The 26,770-nt window shown below is 38.2% G+C and overlaps 1 protein-coding gene across 3 annotated transcripts; it reads right to left on the reverse strand.

Annotated features, from left to right (window-relative positions):
• Positions 1–1,627: 1,627 nt before the first annotated feature.
• On the reverse strand, positions 1,628–26,305 carry LOC149842634 (ubiquitin domain-containing protein DSK2a-like). Of its 3 annotated transcripts, none has more exons than XM_089999312.1 (7): positions 25,826–26,305; positions 3,859–4,632; positions 3,494–3,714; positions 3,291–3,404; positions 3,152–3,210; positions 2,312–2,427; positions 1,628–2,239 (listed from the first exon to the last, which is right to left on the reverse strand). In XM_089999312.1, the coding sequence occupies exons 1-7, from the start codon at positions 26,055–26,057 to the stop codon at positions 2,094–2,096; spliced, it is 1,662 nt and encodes a 553-aa protein (XP_089855438.1). In that variant the 5' UTR covers positions 26,058–26,305; the 3' UTR covers positions 1,628–2,093. The 3 variants fall into 3 exon arrangements, with proteins under 3 accessions (XP_089855438.1, XP_089855439.1, XP_089855440.1); XM_089999313.1 differs by having other exon boundaries at positions 3,494–3,705; positions 25,826–26,304; XM_089999314.1 differs by having other exon boundaries at positions 3,291–3,383; positions 25,826–26,304.
• Positions 26,306–26,770: the final 465 nt, after the last annotated feature.

Raw genomic sequence — 26,770 nt, forward strand, 5'->3', positions numbered from 1 at the left:
TAATTCCCATTTAGATGTACTGAATACACCTCATTTTATCGGATATGTGACTAAATTTTCATTTAAATACATTGAACCGCTTAAAGGTAGGGATATCAACGGATCAGATATATCCGATACCCCACCACACCCGATTCCGAACCTGATTAATTGGATGTGTTTGAGAAAATTGAACCTGGTTAGATATCTGATCCAAATTCGGTTTAAGATTTCATGAGCTTATTGACTGATGTCCAATCCCGATGGATGTCTGAATTAGATTACGTGTATTTTTTTAGATTTAGTATTAGCCTTTTTCCATCCATATCCGAATCCAATTAATTAATAATTGGATTAATCAGATTTGACATTGGTTGGATCCGAACTGTTTACATCATCCTACTTAAAGGTGTTCCCTCGTATGTTATCAGTACAACTCTAATACCATATATGCTAAGATATCATGTCGGTTAATAAAGCACGGATTTGAACCACAAAGATTGCATTTTCAGAGTGGTGCGGACCAGCAAAACCCAGCCTCTCCTTGATAAACCTCACAAAATTGCATTCTTATAGTTTTCAGTTAAGGTGTGTTTCAGTGGTGCAGATCTTAGATCCAATGATCTAGAGATCCTCGGTGAATTTGATAACAAAAGACCTCAAATCCAAGGATTTCTGGTCTGAACCCTTGACCCCCTCAAATCAGATCATAAAGCCATGCACTTGGGGGCTGTTGGCATGGCCATCGCATCTAGCATGGACCATACCAGATCTGACCTCGACCGCCATTCCCTGGATCTCTGAGGATCCAGAATGCCCCCTTAAGGATTCGATACTATTGCTGACACGCATATTTTTACATGTACATTTCCTTATATACTAATTTTTATAAAAATATCGTGTTGTGCCACATATCCTATGGAAGTAAAGGAATTGTATGAGCAGTTTTGCCACTTTACTCTCAATTCATCATCTATTTGCTATAGATAAAAACTCGTAGTAGATGATTGGGAGTAATTGTTTAACTACAGCAAAATCCAAGATCATGAAGGCCTTCACTGCCTAATGAACCAACTCATTCGCAATTCTACACCAAATGTCAAAAGCTTGGCCACAAAAATTGATATATAATTGCCACAATCCATTGAACTTAATATCGAATTGGAATCTCATGATGAGATTTGTTTCGACTCAAGCCAACCCCATTGATGTGTTCAGCATGCTCGATTTAGTAGGAATGGACTCGGTGTTTCTTCAACAAAAAAATATGTTTCTATGAGTCGGAAAAAATTGATTCATTCATATATGTTGATTTTTGGATCACTGAAAAAACTTGCATACCAATAGGATTTCGGTAATTCAAAAGGCAGTTCCTACTAAATAAAACATGTGGATCACATATATGGCATTAGATGTGACAAAAAAAAAGTGTCGTTTGGCTAAGTCGACTGTATTTACAATCGAATGTAGCAAATATTAACCCCACAAAAATAGACAAGCAGAATACAGAAGTAACCACAAAAAGTATTCGTGGCTCAAGTGATTCATTTAAGTTCCCAAAAAACTGCATAAACTTTCTAGCGGAAAGTGACCCATCTCCCAAACAACACACAAATCTAAAGGAAATCGATATATAGGGGCAGCTAAAGATCACACACCATTCACAATGATTCATAATCCATATAAAAAATTAATATTCACCAAAAGACACATGCAGTTGCACACCCACAATAACCAGCAACTGATCCCACACCCACAACAATTATCCAAAAACAAATTAAATATTCACCACAAAACATGTTTGCTTACAATTTTAACTATACCATAATCACCAGAAACCGACCCAAAGCCCCGCCGAAGTCTGTGTATGTACAGCATAGGCGATTTTCACACTCATAAGAGAGCAAGGGCCTTCAACAAAACAAAGCTACATGATACCGATGACTCTATGGCAGTGTCTTATTTTCATGTGCAAAAAAGAAATCCAATGTATGCAAGTTTTGCCATCTTCAAGGTGTTATCTCATAACCAGAATGGATAGATGGGTCGATGAAGGACTAATCTTACAGATCTTACAGGCAGCATTCAAAGGCAATTACTTAGCGAGAAACCTACTAACCGAGATTCCCCAGGAGGCGCTCAACAGCCGCATGAACATTCCCATGTGTTGCACTCAGTGCACGAATGTTCTCCTGGGTGTCAAAGAAGCCCATCTCTTGAAGCTGAGACAGCTGAGTTGCATAAAGTTGTTCTGGAGGAACTGTGATGAAAAAACAACAATCTGTCAGAAAAAAGGAGAGAGAGAGAGGGAGAGAGAGAGAGAGCATCGAACCATCAGATGTGTTGGGAACGTTAAGGCCACCAGACCCAAGTCCTCCAAGCATGCTCATCAACAAATCCAGGTTCAGATTGTTAGGAGTGCCAGCACCACCACCAGTTCCTTGTTCCCTGCAAGTAAGCAGCATACAACTCAATGTAGCAACATCATGGTTGCTTGGCAATTATAGCAAAACTCTACCAGCACGAGACGGCAAAACACACAACACAAATAGTCCCATTCTTTTTCCAATAAGATCAAAAATATATCTAGCAAGACTAAACAAAACTATCTAGTCCCATTCTTTTCTGGGACAGCCCAACAAAAAATCATCAGAAGTAATTCAACTGAACACTAAAAAACAAAACTATCAATGATAGAACAAGAACACAAAGGGTAAGGGCCTATTTGTTTCCTCCATTTGGTGAGGAAATGGACCGTTTTTCATATGACAATGAGTCACTTCTTCACCAAAATAAAACAAGCGTTCAAAAAGTTAGGGGCATATGTTTACTATGAAAATGCAGCTGGGGAATGATTTCCCATCATTTCCTACAAAATCATGGGAAAGTGTGCCTTCATATGAAATCCTTTTCACTTTCCCTCCTGTGAAAAAAGAGTTACAAAGAAAATGGGAGAGAGAAAGAGTGGAAAGAGGGAGGGAGGTCAATCAAATTAGCAAAGATTCTCACTTTTTCCCTCAGATGAATCAGAAAAGTCACCTTAGGTTCCTGCTAACTAGAATTTAGAGTTGTGACAAGATAGGGATTAGTTCATGGTAGTTGGTATGGAGATGCCAACTCATCACTTTTTACATGTTAACTATAATAATCTTATAAATGGCAAGCAACTTACTGGTTTGTTTGCTGACGACCAAGCTGGGATAAGAGTGCCGGTTGAAATGACGTAAATTGCTGCAAGAATCGCTAGCACTCCATAAATAAGAGTAACTAGAAAGTTTTACAAGTTACAACCAAGCAGCATGCGAAATTACCTGCAAGGCCTCAGGGGAAGTAAGCTGACGAAGGAACTCCGGATTTTGCATCATATCTCTAAACTGTGTATTTGAGTCCAGCAAATTGCGTAGCTGGGGATTGAAACCAAGAATCTAAAAATACAGCAGGAAGTAATCTTGAATGAAAATGTTTTCATGTTAAGGGATTCAATCAATTGAATAAAACATAATTGGCATCTTACCTGGTTCATATACTGAGGGTTAGAAAGAAGGCTTTGCATCATCTGTGTTATCGCAGGATTTTGCATCATTTGACTGAGAGTAGAGGAATCAGGGAAGCCACCAGGCATCCGATCAAGTTCAGGCAAACCAAGCCCACCTGTTCCAGGTGCCCTGGCATCCAACACAGAAGCAGCCCTAGTAGCTGTATTGTTGGTCGGCGTGCCTCCAGCAGCTGTATTTGCTTAAAGAGAAACCAAAGAAAATGTACAAGTTGAAGATCCCATGCTCAGAAGTCAGAACCAAAAAACAGATGCAGACATACACACGATTCCGCACACACTCAAAAATGAAAAAGAAAAAAAAGGAAACAAAGGGATAAACTTACTCCAAGGATTAGGGAGTGGGTTGGTGTTTGGTGCAGGAGAACCACTTGTAGCTTCTGACCCGGTGGTTGAAGCATTCAGAGATCGGTCTCTTGCCTGGCCTGCACCTTGGTTCCCTAGAAGAGCAGCGAAAGGATTCGACCCAAGACCATTTCCACCATCTCCTGTCATAGTTGTTGCATTTAAAAATGGCTCTTGAACAGTTTCATACATGCGCCTAAGCATGTTGAATCCTTCAGGAGAGGACTCGATATTACTCATGGCCCTGTCAGTGTTCCGCATCATCTCACGCATGAGTTCAGGATTCCGTGCTGCTTCCAGGGTTTGACGAAGAGTGCTAGGATCATTGAGTATATGAGCAAGGTCCGGATTCCTGTCTATTATTTCACGCATCTGGGGGTTGCTCATGACTAAGTTACGCATTAGATCAGGGTTGTTCATGAGATTCTGTATGACAGGCATGCTCATCATTTCCCTCATCATGTTAGGGTTCTGAGTTAGCTGCTGCTGTACCTGTTCAAACTCTGGAAGTCCAGATCCAAATAAACCAAGCCTATTTACTCCATTTCCACCAAGTCCATTTACTCCAGCTCCTGGGAACAGCAAGCCCCCCAGACCCATCCCACCAAAACCTTCACTATCAACAGAACCAATCCCCCTTGCTGAACCCTGGGTGCTATTATTTGAAGCACTATTATTAGTAGCATTAGCGGTATTAGGGGATGAAGGTGATGCAAAGCCACGAACCAAATGGACAGTGTGATCAGCTTGCAGACCTATCCAACAATAAAAGGAAGTGTCAATGAGCTTATTATAATTGTCAAGTCAAAACAAGCATATATGACAGACAAACAAGTTTGTAAAAAGTGTATAATAAGCCAGCATCTTTATATGTTTGACACTGTGATTAGATGAATAAATAAAAGTATGCAACTCAGAACTATAAGGTATAGACCAACTATACACAGTATTTTACAATTTCAGATGTTTGGAAGAGAAAGATATCCCTCAAAGACCAAACAGTTGGAGCATTCACGGTTACCTTGCACCACTAAAGTAGCATTTTCGAACAAATAAAACTGAAACAATGGAAGTGTAGGCCAAAGTCCAAAGAGGACCTAATGAACCTTGCCCTCCTCTGACAGCAAAGTTACAAATTTGCAGAACATAATAGGGAAGGCATGACAATGTCGCTCTCTCAACCCCGTAAGCAAAGCTGAGATAAGCATTTAACTAGTGAAACAGCCATATCATAGCTAGTTAAACCATTGATAGACTCAAGGTCAGAAGAACGACAACAAAGAAGCTATATGCAATAAAATTCTTGTCAATGGGAAGCTCACTGATATATCATCCATGAAAAAGAATATAGACCAAAAGAAAGGCAATCCTGCAGCCAAAACATCAGGACATAGGCCAAAAATTACGAACCACCAGTCCACTGGAGCCATGGAGGCAGGAAGAATTAAATAAATAAATAAAAGAAAAAGATAATCCAGGTTTTCACAACCAGATGGACCCCAAAAGAAGTGCACATCCCACAGACATTGAATCAAAGAGCCATGATGCAGAATCAACACAAGATAGAGATAGGGATAGATCATGCAAAGGGAATATCACGGACTCGGCTCCAAGGTCGCCGCACCCGCGTCGACACGCACCGACACGGGTGCGGACACGGGTGCGGCTCGGACTCGGTCAACCCGACCCTGGGTGTGGTCAACGCACCCAGGGTCATTTTGGTCCATTTTTTGGAAAAAAAATTTTGAAATTTTTTTTTTAAAATTTTCTGGGCTACAGCTGTAAGGAAAAAAACCCATCACAACTAAAAAACCTGTACACTTTCAAGTTTTAAGTACAGAATGGGCACAACTCAAGTTTTTGTGGTTTTTTCTTGTACGAAGAAAGTGAATTATTACAGTGTATGAAGAAAGTGCCCAAAAGTGAATTATTCCTGTATGAAGAAAGTGTACAGAATGCCTTCACAACTCATCACCTGTCCCCTAATGGGCACAACTTTGACCGAGTCTTATATATATATATATATATATATATATATATATATATATATATATAGCTGAGTCCCCGTGTCCAAAATTTTTGAAATTGCGCCGCACCCGTGTCGCACCCGCACCCGCACCCGCACCCATGTGACATATAATAGGAACCATATGCTACAATGTAAGACTCGTGGTTTTCCTAAAAAACAAAGATGTTTTGGATACAGGTCCACACAACCCCACCCCGTGTTTCTATTTCCTTTTTGTAATACAGCGAGGACTCTTGCTTGTTTCACGCAGAAGCCACCCGAGCCCCTCCCCTCTCTCGACTCTCCCCTACTCGAACCCCCCTCTCAGGTACGTTGCCTCCTCTCTCCCTCCCCCCCCCCCCCCTTTTCTTCTCAGCAGCAGCCGTAGGCTGCTGCTGCTACCTTACCGGGACAGCCGACAGGAGGTGTCGACGCCCCTGCTGCACCCCTTTGTGCTCCTCTATCAGTCGAGCTGAGCATAACAGGGCCAGCCCTTGCAGCACCCTCTTCTTTCTCCTTTTTCAGCAGCAGTCGTAGGTTGCTGCTACTTTTCTGAGACAACCGACAGGGAGTGTTGACTCTCCTGCCGCACCATGAGGCACTGTCAACGAGTCGGGTTGTTTGGGAATGCATCCCGAATCGAGGGCGCCAGAGAGGGTGAGAGCCCTGTCGCTGCCTCGTAGCCCCTCCTTGCTATCACAAGATTGGGATCAGGCTGGGCTCGACCTGACTACCGAACCCACCCCCTCCCGTTGGTCGCGTAGGCAGCGGAGCTCAGCTCGGTTTCCGCTTTCAGACCGAGCCGGCTCAGTCGAGCTTTAACCCCCCCCCCCCCCTCTTGTACCAAGCTCGGCTTGAATTGGGTTCGGGTTTGACCCCTGCAATGCAATCATTGTCACGATAAGGTTTTAATATCATCCTTTATGTAGCGCAACATAATCTTTTTAGCACTCCATGTCAGCACAACGAATGCAACACGCTTACCAAGGCATGAGCCTTTAAAAACCTACGCTCGAAATCGTCAGCGTGTTCGACCATCTCTGAGGTAGGAAAAAATTGCATACGAGGACAAATAACATAATACTTCTAACTTTTATATATATATATATATATATATATGTGTGTGTGTGTGTGTGTGTGTTTTTAACTCAAAAACGCAATTTTGCGTATTCTTATCCATTTAAAATTTATGTCATTTGCTTTCCCGCCACGTTGTTATGTGCACAGACTACTGCTTATGCAATTTATTTAGTCGATGTACGGTTTCGTACATTGCTTACGCAATTTAGTTAGCCGATGTACGATTTCGTACATTGTGCATTGCTTACGCAATTTATTTAGCCGATGTACGGTTTCGTACATCGTGTGTCGCTTACGCAATTTATTTAGTTCGATGTGTGGTTTCGCGCATCGGACCTTGCTTTATGTCATTTACTTTGCTGTCGCGCTGCAATGTACATAGGCTTACGCTTTACTATATATGTATTCTATATACATATATATGACTTTATAAGGTACGTGTACTCCAGCCTACTTTAGATTATGCGTACATTTAAAGATACAGATTTGCGCATCCTCGCCAAATCTATTTTTAAAAGGTTTTCACATGCGAGATTTCAAAGCTCATATTATTCATTGTCTCGAAAAGCAAAAACAAGTATTTAGCATTTGCATATTTTCAACCGAGTTTTTCCATCAAACATGTGTAACGGAAAGGCTTCGACTACGTAGCCCTAAGTGGTACGTACATTCGATCCTTCATCTCGGATATTCCCGACCTAAAGCACGGGACTTTGAAATTTCCAAATGATGTTGGGGTTTCTTTCTGAGAAATTGATATCCCTCTCATCGTAGTAGTACTATCAAACATGCACGACATGTTAATACTACGATGATTGGATGAGAGGTTTATCGTAACCTCGTAGCATGAAAATGCACAATGACAAAAAAATCACATAAATGGTGATGATTCACCTTCACAGGCAAGATGTTTGATTTGGTTTGAAAGACCAAAGAGTGTAGAATAAGTTGTCAGTTAAAAATAGAACCTGACATATACATTCGTCTCTTTGGTTCCGTCAAGGGAGAGGATGGGATGGTAAAAAAACTTCAATAGACAGGTTGTTAACAACTACGCTTCTCGAGTAGCAATTGACTCGGTGTCCCCGATCAACGGAGTTAGGTGACGGGGCTACCAAAAATTATCCTAAGTGGTAGATCTCATGGATTTCTACAGAAGTTTGGATGAATCCCTTGCCATGTATGCCTCTGAAAAATTCTCTCGGTCACTGGCCATCCCCTTAGGATCGGACTCAGGTAGTTGTCTGAGGTATCAAAATACATAGAATAACAAACCCCCGGACAGTCTCAGTTGTTTTTACGTTTCTCCTGTGCGTACCCTCAAGACAATTAGTATCAAAACAAGATTATCATGCTCATTTTACTTATTCTGAACTGCACAGCACAAGAAGAACAACGCATATGTTAGTCTTCTTCTAAATTTTGATATCTATGCACCTACCAAATTTTTATATGACCCGTTTTATAGAGTACAGGTGATGATTAGGTCGGTATGGCAGGCGATGACACGAAAATGTGACATTTTATTTCTTAGCACGTTTTGTAATTTTGCATAAGGGGTCTTCTTTTGAAAATCCCTCTTTTGTATAAACTTTAATTATCAAAAACTTTTTTTTGAATCTATGTGGTTTCAATGCTTATACGGTGATGCAAATCTATTATGTAAAGAAAAGTTCGCCTGTAATGTGCCCAAGGTCCGTTGACTTGTTATTTCAAACACCATTTTTCGTTAAACTGCCATTTTAAACTCTGGAAAAAAATTGATTACAAAGCTTTTACATTTTTTCTAAAAAGTTACAAGTTTGGAATTTTGGGGCGTTACATACGAAGGGCAATCAGATAAGTTCATTGTTGTTTATAGAAGATGAATACGTAGAAAACCATTTCAAATATTTGAACCCTGAACACAATTGTATGCAGAACCCCAGGACCAAAAATGACAAAACTTTGAATTCAACAATATTAAATGGGTGTGAAAGTGCGGGCATGTGCTTATGCATGCATGTGACAAACTCAACAAGCACATAAAAATGCATAGATAATTGTAACAAAATGTGATATAACAAGAAATTGTGTAAATTAGCAAATTGAAAACAATGAAGAGCCAAGTAAAATAAACGAAATTAATTTGATACCGAATACTAAAAAAAAATTGAATGATACAAATGTACCACAAGTGATGGTTAACCTTATAAAGAGCTTCAAAGTCCCTATGAGATGGATTCAGATCAATTGGTATTCCAGCAAGCCTGAATCTTATTGGGTTTAAGTCCAAAAGCTTGAAAATACACAAGGCTCATAAAGAAAAAGAGCGAGCAATAGGATAGCTAACTCCAAAATACGGTGCAGAAATGTTTTGATTGCAACACTATGATAGGGAGATCATAAGTTTGCTGAATCTTAAGGATGATTCTAGAAAAAGATACAATCAGAAATGAGATAAATGGTGCATTGACTTACGAACTTACCCCAAGATGTCCAGCATGAGCCAGACAACGGCATGATGATGAAGAAACAAAAATACAATGAGCTTTCAGTGTTTCACATGATGACGTTTGAGAGATGCATGCGGTGGAAAGTTTACTTGTCATACTAGCATACACAACCTTCTTTGATAATGGGTTCTAAGAATCAATTTCTAGGTAAAACATTCAATATTTAGCTCTACAGTGTAGCTACATCAACTAATTGAATCACCAAACATCACATGCAAGCACCGACATTAGAAGGATACCACATAGGCAGACATTTTACATAGCCTACTACAATAGCAAGATCTTATTGTCAACGAAAATCTTGGAGGTGAAAACTGTAATGAGATATGTGGAAATATAAAGAGTGCTATAAGCACTTGCAATGTCCTACAATGGACAAACAAAAGAGACAATAGCCAAGTCCACTAAGGGACAATACATACACAAGCCTTGAGAAAGGCGAAAATATAAAAGCCTCTTTATTGAGAGAGAGAGAGAGAGTTCTAAAGCATGAAGAAAATACAAAGGGGTTCACCCCTATTTATACAAAAAGAAATGAGAAGAAGGGAGGCCACAAGGGCTCAAAAGGAGAGCCAAAAAAGGGGCTCCCATGGAGTCGTTGGGAGCCCCCAACGACTCTATGGTGGGGCCCCTTTTTGGTTATTAAAAAAGGAAAAAAATAAAAAAATAAAAAATTAAATGTATTTAGAAAAGCTAAATTAAAAAAATAGTTGCTTTCTAAAACTATGTGAAAGACAAAAATACCCCTAGCGGGTATTTTATATATATATATATATATATTAACACCCCCCCTCAAACTTTACGAGGAGATGACAGAAAGTTTGCCAAAAAGAAACATGAAGCGGGGAGCAGGAAGGACCTTAGTAAAGAAGTCCGCCAACTGATATTCTGAAGTGACATACGGAAGAATAATTGTTCCTCGTAAAAATTCATCCCGAACATAATGACAGTCCATCTCGATATGTTTGGTTGCCTCATAAAAGGTGTGATTGCTTGCAATATATATAGCACTCTTGTTGTCACAGCATAACTTTAAAGCTCCAGCAATATCAACCCCTGTGTTTTTTTAGGAGACTACGAAGCCAAACTAGTTTCATTGTTGTAGTTGTCATAGCTCAGTATTCAGCTTCAGTAGAAGATAGCGAGACTTTTTGTTGCTTCTTGCATCTCAAGGCAATTAAGGAATCTCCTAAAAAGACACAAAAACCGATAGTTGAGATTCTATCATTAGGGTTACCTCCCCAATCTGCATCAGTATAAGCAAAAAGGTTTAATGAAGAAGATGAGGATAGAAATAGCCCTTTATTTATAGTGTTTTTGATATATTGGATGACCCAAAGCACGACGCTCATATGCCCAGTTGTAGGAGCATGCTAAAATTGGCTTGTAGAGTGAACCGCATGAGCGATGTCTAGTCTAGTGATGGTTAGGTAAGTGAGAGATCCAATGAGTTGCCTGTAGGGTCTTCCAGAAGAACCCCGTCCTCAAACCTTAATTTGGCATTAATGACCTCTGGAGTCTCTACTTTTTATCATCTGAAATGCCAGACTTGATACATATATCTACAACAAGTTTCATCTGTGACAAAATATATCCTCTAAGAAAATATGTGACTTCAATACCAAGAAAATATCTAAGGAAGCCTAAATCAGACATGTCAAAATTATTTTTTAACATGGTTTTAACATCAACAATACTATTTTGATCATTCCCAGTGATAATCATGTCATCAACATAAAGTAATAAGATAACAATGTTAGTACCTGCACTTTTAACAAAGAGAGCAGTGTCAGTATAACAAGAGTGAAATCCTAATTTAACCATGATATCACTAAAATGATCATACCAAGCCTTGGGGGCTTGATTAAGACCATATAAGGCTTTTAAGAGTTTAAGGGTTTGACCTTGTCCAATATTAATTTCGGGTGGTGGATCCATATATACTTCATTTAAATTCTCATTTAGAAAAGCATTTTTCACATCGAGTTGATATATAGGCCATTTTTTTGTTGATGCGACAGCTATTAGAGTTTTGACACTAGTCATTCAAGCTACAGGAGCGAATGTTTCCTCATAGTCGATTCCATATTTTGCGAATATCCCTTTGCTACTAACCTGGCTTTATATCTTTCTACGGATCCATCGCTTTTAGTTTTAACTTTAAAGACCCAGCGACATTCAATAGGTTTTTTATGTGGAGGGAGTTCGACTATTTCCTAAGTATTAGCCTTTTTTAGCACATCTAATTCTATTTTTATTGCTTTAACCCAATGTGGTAGAGTTTTAGCTTGATTATAATGAGTGGGCTCATAATGTGAATGTAAGGTTATCAAACATGCCCGATAATTGGGTGCTAAAGACTCATAGGATACAAACCTATTAGGTGGTATTGATTCTCTAGAAGAGTGCCGAATGGGGGGGCTCTTCTGAAGATTCAAAAATTTGAGAGTATTTCTCTAAGGCACTAATAGGCCTTTCTTGATCTCTTAGGGTGTAAACATTAATATTTTCATTACTAGTACCATTACTTGGTGGTGACACATCAAAATTGGACACATCACAAGTGCCTTCTATACTTTCAAGATGATTCATAGAATCATCATTTATGTCATCAATAAGATCATGTAAAAACATATAATCACCTTCATTTGATTTTTCTATTTTTTCAAAACCATTCTCATCTTCTAAGAAAGTTACATCTTTTGAAACATACAGCTTGTCATTTTTTAAATCAAAACACCTATAGCCTTTTTTATTTTTTCCATAACCTAGAAAAACACATTCAATTGTCTTTGGAGACAATTTATCTCTCTTATCTAAGAGAACAAAGCATTTACAACAAAAAATGCGAAGGAGATTGAAATTCGGAGAGAATTTAAAAAGTTTTCCATAAGGAGAGACATTCTTTTATTTTGAGGAAGGCGTTCTATTGATTAGGTATATTGAGGTTAAGACAGCTTCGGCCCAAAAAAAATCGGAATATTTCTAGAGACAATAAATGTTTTAGCGGTTTCTATAATATGCCTATGCTTTCTTTCTGCTAGTCTGTTTTGTTGTAGAGTTCTAGGGCATGATTTTTTGTGACAAATTTCATTTTGAGTTAAATAATTTTGGAATTCATTATATAAGTATTCACCACCAGAATCGGTTCTTAAAGTTGATATATTACTTTGAAATTGATTTTGAATTTTTATATGAAATTCTTTAAAGAAGGAAAACACTTCTGATTTGTGACTAAGAAAATAGATCCAAACATATCGAGTAAAGTCAGCGATGAAAGTGACATAGTAGGAATAACCCCCTTTAGACATGACCAGAGATGGACCCCAAACATCCGAGTGCACCAATTCAAAGGGTCTTGAAGAAAGAAAAGTTTTAGTTGGAAAAGAAATAGATTTCATTTTTCAAAAAATACAATCTTTACAATTAATGTCTTTTTCCTTACAAAATTTGTTTCCAAACGGAAAAAAATACATTTTTGAATAGCTTGGATGACCAAGCCTTTTATGCCAAGTTCCAATATTTTTTTCTTGGACATAAGAACAAAAATAGTTTGTAGGAAGGTTTAGATGATCTATATAGTAGAGGTCCCCTTTCCTATAGCCTTGCCGAATCCGCTTCTCGGACCGGAGATCCTGTACAAAGCAACCATTAGATGAGAAAGATATTTCACATCCATGGTCGGCAATTTGAGAGGCCGAAAAAATGTTTAAATTTAGTTTTGGAACAACTCTAACTTTTGGAACAAAAAGATTTTGAGAATTCTTTGAGTTTAGAGTTCCAATACTAGAAATTTTAAAAAAAGTTCCATCGGTCGTAGAAACACAAGAGCCTTTTGAATTGGTGCAAACATCGACTAAGGTATTTTCATGAGGGGTCATATGCAAAGATGCTCCGGAGTCTAAGATCCAAGAGTACGTATCGGGTGATGATGTAGACGCAATGGCCGCACCCGATGTGGAGGAAGTAGCTTTAAGGACTTGTTGAAGAGCCATGGATATTTGACCAAGGGTCTCTTTGAGGTCACCATTCTTGCCTTCATCTTCTTTGGTGGTAGATTCTTCAAGAGAGGTCACCTTAGGTTTAAAAGTTCCATTGAGTTTTGGGCAAGCGGGTTTAATGTGACCCGGCTCATAGCAATGATGGCAAACAATCATTTTTCTTCCTCCATTGTAGTTTCCTTGTTTACCAAAGTGGGAGAGGGGGGGGGGGTGTTATAGGTTTTTACATTGTTGCCAGGTTTGGATACGGCAAGCACTTCATCAACATTTTTACTCATGTCAAGCCTTGTTTCTTCTTGAGTGATTTCGGCAATGACATCCTTTATTGGAGGAAAGATAGATCTATGGAGAAGTGATGACCTCACTTGAACAAATTCGGGACGTATACCAAATAAGAATTAGAACAATCGATCTTGTTTCATTTGCTTTTGTCTTAATTTGACATCTTTCATAGCAACCCATTTTAGCTCTAAAAGAGCCAACTCATCCCATAGTGGATTTAAAACACTATAGTAATCTTGAATACTAGAATCACCTTGTTTGGTAGTTCTAATTTTTTCTTGCAAAAAATATGCTCTTGCAAGATCCTTTTGGGTATACATACCCTTCATAAAAAAACAAGCCTTATTGGCCCAGCGAAATTTAGCTATATTAGCACATCCTTGAGTTCGACATTGTTCATGAACCAAACAAGGATTTTTGCATGATTGTTTCCCAATCTTCAACTTCTTTTTTATGATTTTCAATGGCTTTGAGGCGAGCATCTCCTTCAAGATGCCTTTTCTTGGCCACCTTCGATCTTTGTGAGCTCCAATCTAGGTTCTGGAATGGAACCCATAACATACCCCCAAGGTTGTTCTCCATAGCCGATGCCCACATCATGTAGTTCTTTCCATTGAGTTTGAAGGATAGGTCGATTTTGCTTCCATAATGCCACAAAGAAGTGAGAAGAAGGGAGACAATAGATGAGAAATATACGTACCAAGCTTTTTCCTCTAAGAATCGAGTGGCTCTGATACTATGTAATAAGATATGCGGAAATATAAAGAGTGCTATAAGCACTTGCAATGTCCTACAATGGACAAACAAAAGAAACAATAGCCAAGTCCACTAAGGGACAATATATACACAAGCGTTGAGAAAGGCAAAAATATAAAAGCCTCTTTATTGAGAGAGAGAGAGAGAGTTCTCAAGCATGAAGAAAATACAAAGGGGTTCACCCCTATTTATACAAAAAGAAATGAGAAGAAGGGAGGCCACATGGCCTCAAAAGGAGAGCCAAAAAGGGGGCTCCCATGGAGTCGTTGGGGGCCCCAACGACTCTATGGTGGGGCCCCTTTTTGGTTATTGCAAAAAGGAAAAAAATAAAAAAACTAAATGTATTTAGAAAAGCTAAATTAAAAAAATAGTTGTTTTATGAAACTATGTGAAAAGACAAAAATACCCCTATATATACGAATACATATTTTAACAAAAACTTGGTCCAAATTTCAAGCAGTACATTCAGCATATTTTTACGAAGAAAGTGCTCAAAGATATTAAAGTAAACTTTAACCCTTTTGAGGTACATGTGAAAGTGGTATTTGTGGCAAGAGACATTCAAGCATGGATGCACACATGCACATTCTAAAGATGTATCAAGGGCAAAATCAGGAAGCATAAGATGAAAAAAGTTGGTCAACTACGGACCATGTCACACGGATACTCCATTTTGGCTCCCCTTATATAGAAGTCATACTGAAAACTTCATAAAAATGGCCCGTATCTGCAGCCATATCCATGTGACATAGCCAATAGAACACCTGCACTACGTGTAGGTATTTGTACACACATGCAAATATGCACATGCGTGCACACACAAACACACGGAGAGGCATATTTATACATTTGCATATGGACAATGATTATGCAAAAAAGTGAAAAAGAGGAGGATAAAAAGGAAAAAAGGAAATCCAAAATTTGCTGGACAGAATGCAAGCAACCGGAGAAAATACTTCTTCACAAATGGATACATACCAAAGTCACAGAATGTGTTAGAGATGGCCAAAAGCTAGAGATTAAGTGTACAACACATATTCCTCTCTTCAAATAAAATCTTGATAATTGAAGAAACAAATAACCATTTAATGGTATTCATCAAAAATATATATAGTTGGCATGAAAGACAACACACTCAGTTTTTTGGAGCTGCCGTCTGCATTATAGAAAGTGTCTACAGATCAGGCATGTTGGATGACCCCACAATGCACATATCCAATTCTGTCAGATAATTGGATATGGAAGAACTCAAGAAAGATTCCAAAAGTACTGTCATATCATACAAAACATGGAAAAACTTTATTGGCCTGTTGAGAATTATTGCAATGTTAAAGACAAACTCTAGTCACCATATAAACATGATCGAGCTCCATGCACCATAGCTGCCAATCCAACCGTAATGACTAATCCAGACTGGTTTTACAACGTACACCAATCCATATGGAGATAACATTGGCTTACCAGCCCTAAACTAGTGAACACCCAAATTGGCTGTGGATCATATCGGTTGGATCCACCTGATTCACTTGAATTTAACCCACAGAAGCAGAAGCAAGAAGCAACAAATTTTTGAGGTCCACAAGAATAAAGTATTGAAACAAATCTGGAAAACAAACAGGGAAGCATCTGGAAGCTGAAAGTCAATTCAAAAATTTTCAAGAGAGAAGGGTTCCCATGTATGGCAATGCGATTCCGGACACAAGGGAAGTGAGTTACTCATATCTCAAAAGCACACTTCCCATGGAAACGGAAGTGTGATCCCCAAGAATAAGAGGCATGATTCCTACTGCTTCCAACTCGTTTTTGAAGGGAATGACATTACCAATACGGTGCACTCACTTCCGATAATATGTGGTTGAACATAAATTCATGAACCACTCGATCCCACAGGGTGCTACTTTAATTTAAAATAGCTCCCAAAGGTTGCACAAGCCAACCGTGCATGATAGTATGATACTTATAGCATATCCAGCTACTTTTCATTTAACCAGAAATTGCTTCTCATAGTGGAGGATAATCTGTGAGGACATATTATGGAAGCAAAGATCAACTATCCATGTAGTACTGAATCCACGTTGATGACAGAACCTCTTCACAAGAAGACCTCCATAAGTTGCCAGCAGCTGAAGCATGCACCATGCTAAACGATAACCCCATAATATTTACTGGGAAGCATCCATAAATTTCCACCTCCATATTTTCCATTTAGATGTCCTCATAGATAACCATCACATAATTTTGTCCCATCAACACCGTAACATTCAGCCTATTCAAAACATCTATATGCTAATTTCATCCTCTACCAGATAAAGATCCTGTATCAAGGCAGTTGAATGTGTTAAATTATGTATATATAAATATATATATATACATATACTTATATATATATATATACATGAGTATATATATACAAGTATATATACGTATATATGTATATATACATAATTATATTTTCTTTTTCTGTTTTGTATAAACCAAAAACCCGATAGGGGTATTTTGGTAATTCCCAAATGTACCTTTTTCTTTTTCACCTTTTCTCTTTTTCCCTTTTTTCTTTTTCCTTTTTTATTTTGTCTTTTTGCTTATTGGAATCATAAAGGGGCCCCACCCATCTAGTCGTTGGGGCCCCAACAGTCATATTTATGACCGTTGGGGCTCCCAACGACTAGAAGGGAGCCCCCTTTATGGGTCCTCTTTAGTGCTTCCCTCCTCTATAAAAAGAGGAGGTTCCCCCTTGTAAAGGTATGGGTTTTACACCCTTCTCTTCCTTTCTTCAATAAATCCAACTTATGACTTTAAGTCATTTCCTATATTTGTGAGTTTTGTGTGTGCACATTTGGTGTTTGTGTTCTTGGCTCTTGTAGTCACTCTTAAGGAGTGACTTTTTGCTCTATTGGTGCTTCCGCCTCTTTTCATTACATGGTATCAAAGCTCGGTTGGTGATTGGGCTTCTCTTTTGCCATCTTGGAAAGCGTGCCTCTCAAAGTTTTGAAGAAAGGAAGTATATTTGGTGCCGATGGAACATGACTCTAAAGTGGAGCTCTCTTTCAAGCTAAATGGGTCCAACTATCTCATGTGGGCCTCCGCTATGAAAAATCATCTAAGAGGTAAGAAACTTTGGGGCTTTGTTATGGGAACTACTCCCGAACCCTCTCTTGTTCTTACCAAAATTGAAAATGAAGTTGAAAAGGCTTTAGATGGCGATGAGCGCATCAAAGCCATTAATGAACATCAATCCAAAATCGAGGATTTGGAAAGTAACCATGCCAAAATCTTGGCATGGTTTATGAACAATGTTGATCTTAAAAATTGTGCCAATATTGCCAAGTTTAGAAGAGCCAATGAGGCTTGGTTTTTCCTTAAGGGTATGTATACCCAAAAGGATCTTGCTCGGCAATTCTTTTGCCAAGAAAAAATTCGTTCCACCAAACAAATGGATATGAGTGTCCGGGACTATTTTAGTTCTCTAACTCCTCTTTGGGATGAGCTCGCCCTTGTTGAGCCCAAATGGGTTGCTCCACAAGACATTGAACTAAGAAGGGAACAAATTGAAAAGGAACACTTTTTTCAATTCCTTCATGGACTTCGCCCGAAATTTGAACAAGTGAGGGCATCTCTTCTCCATAGAAGCAAAGCCCTACCTATTGAAGATGCTCTTGCCGAGGTATGTCAAGAAGAAACTCGACTTGGCTTGAGCATTAGGAATGATGAGGTTTTGGCCGTTAATAGGCCCGGATCAAATGTTAAAGCATATAGACCTCCCCACTTTAACAAAAATATCAATGGGCCTAGAAAGGGAATCATATGCCACTATTGTAATGAACCGGGACACATTAGACCGGTTTGTCCTAAGTTTAAAGGAAAGGTTGCCGCGGTTGGAGAAAATTCTCCAAAGAAGGAGATATCAAAGAAACTCTTAATCATATCTCCGAAGTTCTCCAACACCTTCTCAAGTCTTCTCCTTCAACATCCGGAGCCGTCATCGCCTACTCTTCATCACCTCCAGGTATGTGGATACTAGACTCTGGTGCTTCTTTCCATATGACATCTCATAAAAACTCCATTTCCAATGTTTTTTCCGAACCTATGTCCTCCTATGTCTCAACGGCCGATGGAACGTCTTTAAAAATTGAAAGTATTGGAACACTTGACTTCAAAAATTCTCAAAACTTTTTTGTTCCTAAAGTAAAAGTTGTTCCAAAAATTAATTTAAATCTTTTTTTTGTTTCCCAAATCACCGACCAGGGATGCCAAGTCTCTTTCTCACCTAAAGATTGCATCGTGCAGGATCTCCAGTCAGGGAAGCTGATTGGGCAAGGCCATAGAAGGGGTGATCTCTATTTTATGGACTTTTTGACGCTTTCATCTAAGTCATCTTGCAATCTTGTCAAAGACAAAAGTATTGGAATTTGGCATGAGAGACTTGGTCATCCAAATTTTGTAAAAATGTCTCTTTTCCCTTTTTTGAACAATACTTGTAAAGACAATCACATGACTTGTAAAGATTGCATTTTTGGGAAATCTAAAGCTACTCCGTTTCCTCAAAGAAGTTATTTTGCCACTCGGCCATTTGAACTTGTTCATTCCGATGTGTGGGGACCTTCCCCAATTTTATCTAAAGGAGGTTTTTCGTATTATGTGGTCTTTATTGATGACTTCACTAGATTTACGTGGATATACTTCTTAAGTCGCAAATCTGAAGTCTTCTCGTTCTTTAAAGAATTTCATGCAATGGTTAAAAATCAATTTTTGGGAAATCTATCTATTCTTAGGTCTGATTCGGGAGGTGAATATATGTCTAATGATTTTCAAAATTACTTAAAAGAAAATGGAATTTGGCATCAACGTTCTTGTCCCAACACTCCGCAACAAAATGGTCTTGCGGAAAGAAAGTATAGGCACATAATAGAAACTACAAGAACATTATTGATTTCAAAAAATATCCCAAAATCCTTTTGGGCCGAAGCGGTTCTAACTTCAACATATCTCATCAATAGAATCCCTTCATCCTCTTTGAAAAATCTTTCTCCATTTGAAAAACTTTACAATATGTCTCCCGATTATAAAAGATTAAGAATTTTTTGATGTAAATGCTTTGTTTTAACTCGCAAAAATGATAAACTTTCACCTAAGGCTATTGAATGTATTTTTTTGGGATATGGCGAAAAATAAAAAGGATATCGATGTTTTGACATCCTTAATAATAAACTTTATATCTCAAAAGATGTCACATTCCTCGAAAAAGAAAATGGTTTTTCGCATCAACCAAATGAAAATATTGACTATTCTTTTTTATTTGACTTGTTACCTCAAGAAATCATAGATGATCATATTGATCTTAATGAACCTCTTGAAGATCTTGTTGAACATCCAAATAATGATCAAAACTTAGAAGAAAATGCTTCAAGACAAATACAAGTCTACTCTAGAAGGAATGAAAGAAATCCTCCATGTGCCCTTGAAAGATTTTCTCAAAATGAGTCGATAGAAGAAACCTCTCAAAGAAGATCAAATCGCATTCCTAAGATTCCAAATAGATTTGTTTCTTATGACTCTTTTTCCCCTAATTATCGAGCATGTCTTCTTGCTCTTCACTCCTTTCATGAACCATCACATTACAATGATGCTAAACAATATGATCATTGGAATGAAGCTATGAAGCTTGAACTTAATGCCCTTAAAAAGGCACAAACTTGGGAAATCATTGATCCTCCCAATGGCAAGAAACCCATTGGATGTAGATGGGTGTTTAAAGTAAAAACTAAGAGTGATGGTTCATTGGAAAGATATAAGGCTAGGTTGGTAGCCAAAGGTTAAGACCAAGAGTATGGGGTAGACTATGATGAAACTTTTGCCCCAGTTGCTCGAATCACTAGTGTTCGAGCCCTTATTGCTATAGCTTCTGTCAAAAAATGGGCCATCTTTCAACTTGATGTTAAAAATGCTTTCTTGAATGGTAATTTAAATGAAGAAGTTTATATGGAACCACCTCCAGGTATGAATTTAAATGGAAAAGTTTTAAAATTAAAAAAGGCTTTATATGGACTTAAGCAAGCTCCTAAAGTTTGGTATGACAGGTTTAGTAATGTATTAATCAATTTAGGTTTTTCTTCTTGTTATACTGACACTGCTCTTTTTGTCAAAAGAACAGGTGACTCCATTATTATGCTTCTGTTGTATGTTGATGATATGATCATCACTGGGAATGACAAAAAGGGAGTAAATGATGTTAAGTCTATATTAAAAGATACTTTTGATATGTCTGACCTTGGTTATTTGAGATATTTTTTAGGAATTGAAGTGGCTTATTCAGCGCGTGGGTATATCTTATCTCAAATGAAGTTAGCTGCGGAAATTTGTACCAAATCAGGAATATCTGATGAAAAGAAAGTGGAGACTCCTGAAGTTATCAATGCGAAACTAAGACTTGAAGATGGTGTTCTTCTTGAAGATCCAACCCCCTACCGCCAATTAATTGGATCGCTCACCTATCTATCCATCACACGTCTAGACATAGCTCATGCGGTTCATGCAGCGAGCCAATTTCAGCACGCTCCTACCACGGTTCATATGGCGGCCGTAATGAGAATTGTGCAATATATCAAAAATACCATCTCCAAGGGACTCTTCTTATCCTCTTCCTCATCTCTTGAATTAACTGCTTTTACTGATGCTGACTGGGGAGGAAATCTCAATGATCGGATCTCAATTACGGGTCTTTGCATTTTTTTAGGTGAATCTCTCATCTCGTGGAGATGCAAGAAGCAGCAGAAGGTCTCCTTATCATCTACTGAAGCTGAATATCGGGCTATGGCGATGACAACTATGGAGATTGTGTGGCTCAGAAGTCTTCTTAGTGACATGGGCGTTAACATTTCCACTCCCACCAAGCTCTGTTGTGATAACAAGAGTGCGATATACATTGCCAGCAATCACACCTTTCATGAGCGGACCAAGCATATCGAAATGGATTGCCATTATGTTCGAGACGAATATCTCAAAGGGACCATCACATTGCCATATGTCACTTCAGAGTATCAACTAGCTGACTTATTCACCAAGGCGCTCCCAACTCCACGATTCATGTTTCTTCTTGGCAAACTTTCGGTCTTCTCCCCGTAAAGTTTGAGGGGGCATGTTAAATTATGTATATATAAATATATATATATACATATACTTATATATATATATACATGAGTATATATATAAGTATATATACGTATATATGTATATATACATAATTATATTTTCTTTTTCTGTTTTGTATAAACCAAAAACCCGATAGGGGTATTTTGGTAATTCCCAAATGTACCTTTTTCTTTTTCACCTTTTCTCTTTTTCCCTTTTTTCTTTTTCCTTTTTTATTTTGTCTTTTTGCTTATTGGAATCATAAAGGGGCCCCACCCATCTAGTCGTTGGGGCCCCAACAGTCATATTTATGACCGTTGGGGCTCCCAACGACTAGAAGGGAGCCCCCTTTATGGGTCCTCTTTAGTGCTTCCCTCCTCTATAAAAAGAGGAGGTTCCCCCTTGTAAAGGTATGGGTTTTACACCCTTCTCTTCCTTTCTTCAATAAATCCAACTTATGACTTTAAGTCATTTCCTATATTTGTGAGTTTTGTGTGTGCACATTTGGTGTTTGTGTTCTTGGCTCTTGTAGTCACTCTTAAGGAGTGACTTTTTGCTCTATTGGTGCTTCCGCCTCTTTTCATTACAGAATGAACAATAGGCTCTGAAATATTACTTATATCAATACCATATATGAAATATTCCAGATTTTCCAATTTTAAAATTAGGTTGGAGATGAGGACGACACTCAACAGGCTATTTCATCCTGACCAAAAAATAGACTAGAGCAGCCCTTCTGCATCAGTTTTTACATGTTTATATTCAAGTGTCAAAGGAATGAAGTCATGTGTTACTACTACACATTCCATCACATGGCTTTCCTAGATGAAGGCACTCTACCTATGCTGTACACATTAAATTATGTGCCTCATTGATTTACATATGCAATGTTTCACATGAAATATGCTTGAACAATTATATGCAACATTGACTAAACACACACACATCAATATTAACTGATTAGATAGCAACCATGTTACTAATTGTTTCTGTCCATTACATAAGCACTGAGCACCCTATCAACTTCTAAATGTATTTTACCATTTTTAATGTCCAATTTCCTATTCACACACACACACACACACACACACACACACACACACATATATATATATATATATATATATATATATATATATATATATATATATATATATATATATATATATATTCATATTAAAAAACAATCATACATGACTTAGAAAATAGAAAATTCATTAACTATTCATGCAACTACAGATATCTTGTGAATTTGTGAATGGATTGGATATTTGTAAGGAGCTGCATAAAAATATTGGGGCTACATAAATTGTTCTTAGAAGCAAAAATACAGGGTTGGAACCAGTCCCCATTAGATTAGTTAAAAATTTAAAATTGAGAATGGGCATCATCCTGCCCCCTTTTTCATTAGGTCACCATTATGACACTCCAAAAATCATAGTTTTAGGTGTTTTATGCTCGATCTGAACCGTTAGATGTGTTTATCATTACTTATTTATTAAGAAACAAGCTTTATTTCAAATTGATTTGATGTAAAAATGTGAATTTTTTATCATCAAATTTTAGTATAACACCAACCATTTATTTTTTGACCTCTTTAAAATACACATCTGAGCATAAAGATGCTTAATCAAATACATGTTCTCTATTGAGTAAACAATGATAAACACATCTAATAGTTCAGATCGAGCATAAAACATCTAAACTATGATTTTTGGAGGGTAGTAGCACTGACCTAACAAAAAAGGGGGCAAGATAAAACCTGTTCTCGTTAAAATTTAACAGAATATAGAGCCACCAAGCTGTCATCGCTTCCAGTTTTTTCCCAATCCTACTTAATAGGAAGCATCAAATTGCTTTACCACAGGAAAACTTCAAGAAGAGTTGCAATGTCGTGCGGCAATGAATCTCGTGGATACTGCATTTGGAAACAAAAAAAAAGGGTCCAATGGGTTCAATGGGTACAATGTGTCATGCCATATTAATTCCCATTTAGATGTTTGTAACTACTCGGCAACTAAGCTTGATCTTGGTTATGTGTTTAAGATTGTAGCAGTCCTTGTGTATCCATTTCATTTCATAAAGAGAGTATATTTTTCATGTTTTTATACTAGGATGCATCTTCATGGTGTTCAGTGCTAGAAGATCAGTTCTTCCCTTTCAAGTCATGACCTACTCGTAATCCCTACATCTCAACTTCCAACAGATTGTGATAGAAGATGCTCACTGAAAAAACCATTGTCTTGATATATGTCTAAAACTCCAAACTCAACCCCATGAAACAGAAAACTTTATGCGAGATCAAGAACCTTTTTAAGGAAAATTAGTTGAATTCAAGTTGTCACCAAGCATACTTGTGAAGTATAAGGTCCAAAGTCTTGACACTTTATGTTACATATGTGCAACTATAGACGTGCTTGCAACAAGACAAACAAGCTTGTATACAGCAATGGGCCATGAGTAAGCAATTCAATTCTGTGTTTGAAAGAGAATCTAAAAGAATATGCACAGAAGCTCAGACACACATAAACATGCTTCTGAACCTAACAAGGGTACAGCTGTTATTAAGAAATATTCCTGTAGTAGGAAATCACTCAAGCTTAACTGCGAAAAGTTTTCCATGCAAGCCACTTTTATGTTTTCAGAATTCAAGCTCTCCTTCTTAGACACTTCTTCTTTTTCCCATTGTCAGATACCATCTGACCAAATTCAATCTCCTCACTTTCTTGCACAAAGTTGAAAAAGGTTGCATGAATAAAGACAGGTGGTCTATAAAATAAACCATTCAGAAAGGTGTTTTCTGATAACAATAAGCCATAAGAGTGGTTAAGAATGAGAACATCCTAGCTATCCATAAGATTCTTCTGGTTCTCGATAAAGGAACATCTACAAAATTAAGAATGAAACTCATACTCAGAGCTACAACTCACATGATAGCAGAGGTCTCAGCACAATCCACCGTGCATCATCAATGTGCCCTACCACATGGTCAAATATGCCTCGAGAATTCAAGTATCTATAATAGATACAGTGATACACTTTAAAAAATATGCAAGAACAAGGTACTATTCTCTAAACAGACAAAAGGAGAAGACAACACCATGCTTATAAACAACTAAAGTTGATCAAATTATTCTCTAAATAGAGAATCTGTGAGATCTATGAGTAGCGTGTCAAGGTTCTGACAAATTTATGTCAACCTAGCATCAACTAATTTTTCTTTACCAAACGGACCCTTGACTTCCAAGGCAGATGTTTAATAGGGCACATAAGAAGAAAAAGAAATGATATTAATGAATATTAAAATCTCACAAACACCATCTTATGCTTTCTCAAGCAATTTACCTGAGTACCCAAAAATAAAAACATGTACGGGAAAAAAAACGCATCACCAAACTGCCATATAAATTTATTGAATCCTATAAAGACACGACCTCTTCCAATCTTAGCCAAGTAGGAAACTAGCTTGGCAAAATTCCAATCGATCCATATAAAGTATCCCTAATTGTACTAATTGATACCTATATCCGACAAACCTCAAATGCTGGTTAAGTTCAAGAACACAACCAAAACCAGAAGCCGAACATTTTCAGTTGGCACATAGTACCACCACAATACTCAACATACAGCTAACAAAAGTTCAGCATATATTAATTTGATTATGCAATTCACAGGACTTCAAAAGAAGGGATAACGAACCAAATTGAAGCAAACAACCAGAAATTTTGTAAATTGCATGCTCACTAAAATTGCGAAAATATATTAATGCATGCAGTAGAAACCATCAGTGAACATACAACAATTATCATAGACCACATAATACTACATAATTTGGCCAAAAAAATCCGATCTTATTCATATGCTCCAAAGAAGAACGCGGGTTACCAGGCACACGCAACAATTACGTTGGAAAATGTGTTATTTGATGCGCGGATCTCAACTCTTAGAATTTTCAAGAAATTTAGGTCATACTTTTCTGATTATGTATCGCGGAGCAAATATCTTCCAAATTCACGATAACAAAACGAACAACAAAAAGGATCAACCGGGCATAACATACAGCAACAAGATCTTCAAAAAACGATCACGATCGATCTTATTCAGCGATAAACATCTAACTTAATCCGGCGATCATCAACCAAACCCTAGAGAAAAAAGAAACGAGAACCCTATAAGATACGCGGCGGGGCGGGTGTACCGTAGCTTTCGAGGATCTGATCGTCCTTGAGAATCCGCCCCTTGTAAATGAGCCGCTGCTGATCGGCCGGGATGTCGCAGCTCCCGGCCACGATAGCCTTGAACGCGGCGACGGTTGATCCCAACTGGGCGCGCACCGTGAACTTCGAGCCGTTGGAGCAACGGACGTTGACGGCGACGCCGGCGCCGCTCACCGGCTTCGTCGGCTCGCCGGAATCACCGCCGCCGGACATGACTCCTCCCGGTCGCGGAAGAAGAACGAAACCCTAACCCTAACCCTAACCTTAACCCTAACCCTAACCCTAACCCTAGACGAGAAAACAACCGGATCTGCCGACCAATGGCCCTCCCTGGAGCGCGTCGAAAGGGAGATGAAGGACAAAATGGGGATTTTGAGGAAAGGGAGAGATGCAGGAAAGGGGGGTTTCGTTGCTGAGGGGGGCCAAGAAAAGAAGGGGAGGAAGGAACGATGGGCAAGGCAAAAGCAACGAATGAAGGAGACCCCCCCCAGGATCAAAATTACCAAAACAGATCCAATGTATTAGTCAAAGACGAAGTTGGCCTTCTCTAGATGAGGCAGCTAACCGTTGACTTTTTTAATAGCCACCCCACGAGGCAGGGTGAAAACGGGTCGGATGCGGGTCAGATATTATCGTATCCGAATCCGAATTTCAAATTTAAACAATAGACCGGATCCTGATCTGAATCAGATCCAAGGATTGAAGGTTTAAACCAAATCCGAAAAAAAATGTGGTAATACTGGATCCACAAAAAATAGATAAAAAACAAGCATTTACATATAATAAAATGCAATTACGTCGGATAAACTTCAAATCTGACTTAAAATACTGAATCTGACCCGAATCCAAAAGTAATATGACTGAACAGGTCCGAATCTGATCGAAATGCACATTCGGCTTTTACTTAAAGGATCCATATCCAGAAA

Source organism: Nuphar pumila, chromosome 3 (genome assembly GCF_984573655.1).
Source record: "Nuphar pumila chromosome 3, dmNupPumi1.hap1.1, whole genome shotgun sequence".
Classification (NCBI taxonomy): domain Eukaryota; kingdom Viridiplantae; phylum Streptophyta; class Magnoliopsida; order Nymphaeales; family Nymphaeaceae; genus Nuphar; species Nuphar pumila.

Coding starts and splice junctions, on each gene's coding strand:
- LOC149842634 (XM_089999312.1), bottom strand. CDS start 26,057: ATGTCCGGCGGCGGTGATTCCGGCGAGCCGACGAAGCCGGTGAGCGGC. Junction 3,715..3,858: donor CCCACTCCCTAATCCTTGGA/GTAAGTTTATCC, acceptor TTTCTCTTTAAG/CAAATACAGCTGCTGGAGGC. Junction 2,240..2,311: donor CGTTCCCAACACATCTGATG/GTTCGATGCTCT, acceptor TTTTCATCACAG/TTCCTCCAGAACAACTTTAT.